The sequence below is a fragment of the Dendroctonus ponderosae genome, unplaced genomic scaffold (genome assembly GCF_020466585.1).
Source record: "Dendroctonus ponderosae isolate FM_Combo_2020 unplaced genomic scaffold, Dpon_F_20191213v2 Dpon_F_20191213_1083, whole genome shotgun sequence".
In the NCBI taxonomy this organism is placed as follows: domain Eukaryota; kingdom Metazoa; phylum Arthropoda; class Insecta; order Coleoptera; family Curculionidae; genus Dendroctonus; species Dendroctonus ponderosae.
This window is the reverse complement of record NW_026017196.1, coordinates 1-3486: the sequence shown is the minus strand read 5'-3', so window position 1 is coordinate 3486 and position 3486 is coordinate 1. Positions and strand designations below refer to the sequence as shown.

At 46.0% G+C, this 3486-nt stretch overlaps 1 protein-coding gene across 3 annotated transcripts; it reads right to left on the bottom strand.

Annotated features, from left to right (window-relative positions):
* Window positions 1–859: 859 nt before the first annotated feature.
* On the bottom strand, window positions 860–3182 carry LOC109545706 (probable inactive protein kinase DDB_G0270444). Of its 3 annotated transcripts, none has more exons than XM_019916539.2 (7): window positions 2986–3182; window positions 2757–2937; window positions 2414–2703; window positions 2206–2365; window positions 1805–2154; window positions 1594–1751; window positions 860–1546 (listed from the first exon to the last, which is right to left on the bottom strand). In XM_019916539.2, exons 1-7 carry the CDS (start codon window positions 3078–3080, stop codon window positions 957–959), a joined length of 1824 nt encoding a protein of 607 aa, XP_019772098.2. In that variant the 5' UTR covers window positions 3081–3182; the 3' UTR covers window positions 860–956. The 3 variants fall into 3 exon arrangements, with proteins under 3 accessions (XP_019772098.2, XP_019772099.2, XP_048518354.1); XM_019916540.2 differs by having other exon boundaries at window positions 2206–2350; XM_048662397.1 differs by lacking the exon at window positions 2986–3182 and having other exon boundaries at window positions 2414–2689; window positions 2757–2883.
* Between the last annotated feature and the right edge of the window lie 304 nt (window positions 3183–3486).

Sequence of the window (3486 nt, the reverse complement as noted above, 5' to 3'; positions counted from 1 at the left end):
ACCAGTTTCGGCCCTATTGGCCTCCATCCAACATGGTGCTGCGTTCGGAATTTCACGATTCTTGATTTTTTTCACTTTGGACTTTGGACACGCTGTATACAGCCGCAATATGCATTTTTAGTAACGTTTTTGTTTGATTCTGCTTGTTAGTTGCGGGTGATCTAAACGACTTCTAAGAGTCAAACACCGAGCTTTTTCAATCTCCGTTACCATCAAGTTTCGAACTCATTCGGGAATGTTTTTGGCAGTTCCCGAACTTTTAACTATCTTCAAGCAAATTTCTACTTAATTACGAAAATTGCTTCACATTAAATCAAAACACTGTTGACCTGCGATGTTGGCTGTGAGCGTTGAAAAATTACATTTTTTTCTCAATCCATTAACTTAAGCACTGAATGTGTTCTTGCGAAACCATGTAACAAATGTATCGATGTCGACACTATAATAAGCCGTTCATGTTGTGGGATCAAGCTGAGATCGATATTTTCAAATTTTGCTTCATAACGTGCGAGGAAAGCGTTATTTTTTATATTGTTTTAGTGAACATGTTATGTATGACTTACGGGTGTGGCCAAAGAACGTTTGCCCTCAGCAATGTATGAGTGGAACCAGGCAGAGACGTAGTAGATGCGTGTGTTGGAAGGAGCAAGAAACTGTGGCTTGTCTGTGTTCTACACGCGTCTAGACAATGTGCTTTGTTCCGCTCATGCATTGCTGGTGAAGCTTCATTTACCAGGCCTATGTACAACAAGTGCAATACAACTTATTTTGTTAGGTTTTTTATTTGTCGAAATGGTGAATATTTAAAATAAATTTTGTTCTTCCAGTAGGACTATGATGGCTTTTAATAACAACCCAGTGATAAAATACGTTTCTATTACAAACAGTGTATATACAGTGGCGCCCTTTTGTCAATCAGTTTAGTGCCTGCACATTTGTACTTAACCCAATCTAGTTCAGCTTCGCTTCACCCGTTTAGATCGCGTCAGCTCGCCATCAAAGCCTTGGGGCAACGCCCCAAACAAATCCTCCCCAGACATATCCATGAGTGTTAATGGCTCTTTATCACCAGCCGTTCGTTTAGCGCGCATGCTTCTTTGCCGGATGGAAACCAGATGATCCAGAACTGCGCCGCCTCCATGGACAGCCACCAAATCCAGGAAATTGCTCCTCTTTTTCCGCCCATCTACTTCGGCAATTCGGTAGACTTCCGGGTCCAGATCCAGAGTGTACCCGCCATCCGTCAAAGCTTTGGAAAGTTGACTCTTCCGATTGGTTTCACTGCTCCTGGCAAATCGCTCTTGATTGCGCATCAGGAGCGGAGCTCCATCGACGTAGATCAGGTGGCTTTCATCAGCTGAAGCGGAGACTTTGCCGCATTTGCAGTCTTTTCCTGCACATTTGCAAGCCTTTTTCTCTCTGATGGTTTGCTCGTCTTCGACATCAGCAACTTCTTCATCTGCTCGGTATTGTTCTGGAAACTCTTTTAAGCGGCGAAGAGAGAAGGGATGCGTGGTGGCCACAACTAGCGGGTCGGCTGTTGGTACTGTTTTTTTTGGGTCAGCTAGTGGGTAAATCTAATCAAAATCTTACCAGGTTGTTGATGCTGGTAAGTATTTGCTGCAGGAATTGAACCATCTAGGCCCCGCCTTATTCTGATATGAGGAGAGGGATTACTGTCTCCAATCAGCACCGGGTCCAAGTCGCTGGTTTCCTCCTCCATCAGATTGCTGATGATGTTTCGCTTTTTCCTACAAAACCCCATTGGATGAAACCTGGGCGTTTTTCGGCCCCACCTGCAAACCTCTGCGGCTTCCCATCTTCCTCCTCATTCGCTTCTTCTTCCTCCTCCTCTTCGAGATTCGGGTTGCCGTTGGCTTTGATTTGCTCTATTTCATTGCGCACTTCCTCCTTTATCCGGTTCAGGCGCTCCTGGATCTGTTGCTCCATTTGCTTGCCCATATCTTCAGATCTCTTCTCCCGCTGCTCCTGATCCAGCTGCTTGGCCTGTTCGGGGTGTTTGCTCAGGTATTCGTCAATATATTCGTCCTCGTTGATGGATTTTGGTTCGGGAATCTCGATCATTGCGTAGTGTTTTGTTACGGACTTTTCCTTTGGTTTTCCTCGCTTGGATCGGGGGCTTTTGCGGTCGATCTACAGTAGGAGGTGATTTTGATGCCCAGTGGGGGAGTTTGGATTGCTTGCCTTGAGCAGGGTGATTTTGTTGCTTCCGTGCTCCAGATCTTCATCTTCGACTTCGCGTTTAGCGGCTTGCGGATCGTCGATTAGGCCCATGTCGTTTAAAATGCCCTTTAGATCTCCTGCAGCCGATTCGTCGTTGGACTGCAATCTTAAAAGGGCCGATCTACAATGGGACTGTCGGAAGAAGCAAGCGGGGCCGACGGCAGCCTACCTTAAGTAGTCTGAGTGTTTTTCGCTGAGTAAATTGCTGGGTTTAGAAGCTCGTTTTTCCAAAGTTCGACTTTTTAGGCTGCCCTCCTTCTCCAGTCGGCTATCGACTTTGAACTTTGCGAAGATTGTCGGGTATTTTTCATCGGAAAACTCCATCAAATTCTCGTCTCCTGTGTGTCTTTTCGTGTCTTGCTTCACTTCTTCACTGCTGGTCTTATCCATAGGGCTGATATCTACCGGAATCTTGTCCTCGCTCCTCACTGGCAGCAGCTGGTAGCTGTTCTCAAAGCGCTAAAATTGCCCGAAGCGTTCCAACATTAGAAGAAACTTTGCTGTGGTTTCACCTGCAAAATTCCCACTGGTTCTTCATTCTTGTACATTATGGCGCACTGTTTCCTGTCGTCCAAAGCCCGTCCTTTGCGCTTGTGTTTCTTCGGGTGGGCCTCCCGGTTGCGTTTCAGCCCATGCCTGCTGGTGTCGTGCAGCTCCTCCAGGTCCTCAGACCTTTCATCTTCCTCAGATTCGCTTAAAACGGCATTAGCCCCGAGGTTTGCCCACACCCTCCAAACTTACCTATCAATTGCTGTCGCTTCTGGGGGCTTTTTCGTAAAGACATCGGTAAAGAAGAATGTAATAGTAAGGTGTATAACAAAGAGCTGTATGTTCATTTTATTGTGTAAACTAGAAAATGTTGCAAATGCATTCACATGTCAGTTTCGGCATGTTTCAACGTGGCAAATTTGGCAATTTGTTTGCACCTTGGTAATTGCTTCTGATACAGGAATAGTCGATGTGTAGAGCACTTTTAACTGGAAACATTTCCCGAAGGAATGGATTTAGAGGTTTGCAGCAAGGGAGCTTTTTTGCTTAAAACATGGCAGGAAACTATCCTCTGATGGCCTCTGATGGCCTCTGATGGCCTTTACCATCCTTCAAAGGCACCGTTAGATGTCTCTGCCCTACTACTAGGCCTGGGTAGCTCAATGCATTTTTAGGTGTTGGCGCAGTGCCTTGCTTGAGGCGCCAACCCAAAGCACCGGCGCAGTAGCTCAGTTCCGTTGCTGAGAAAATGAT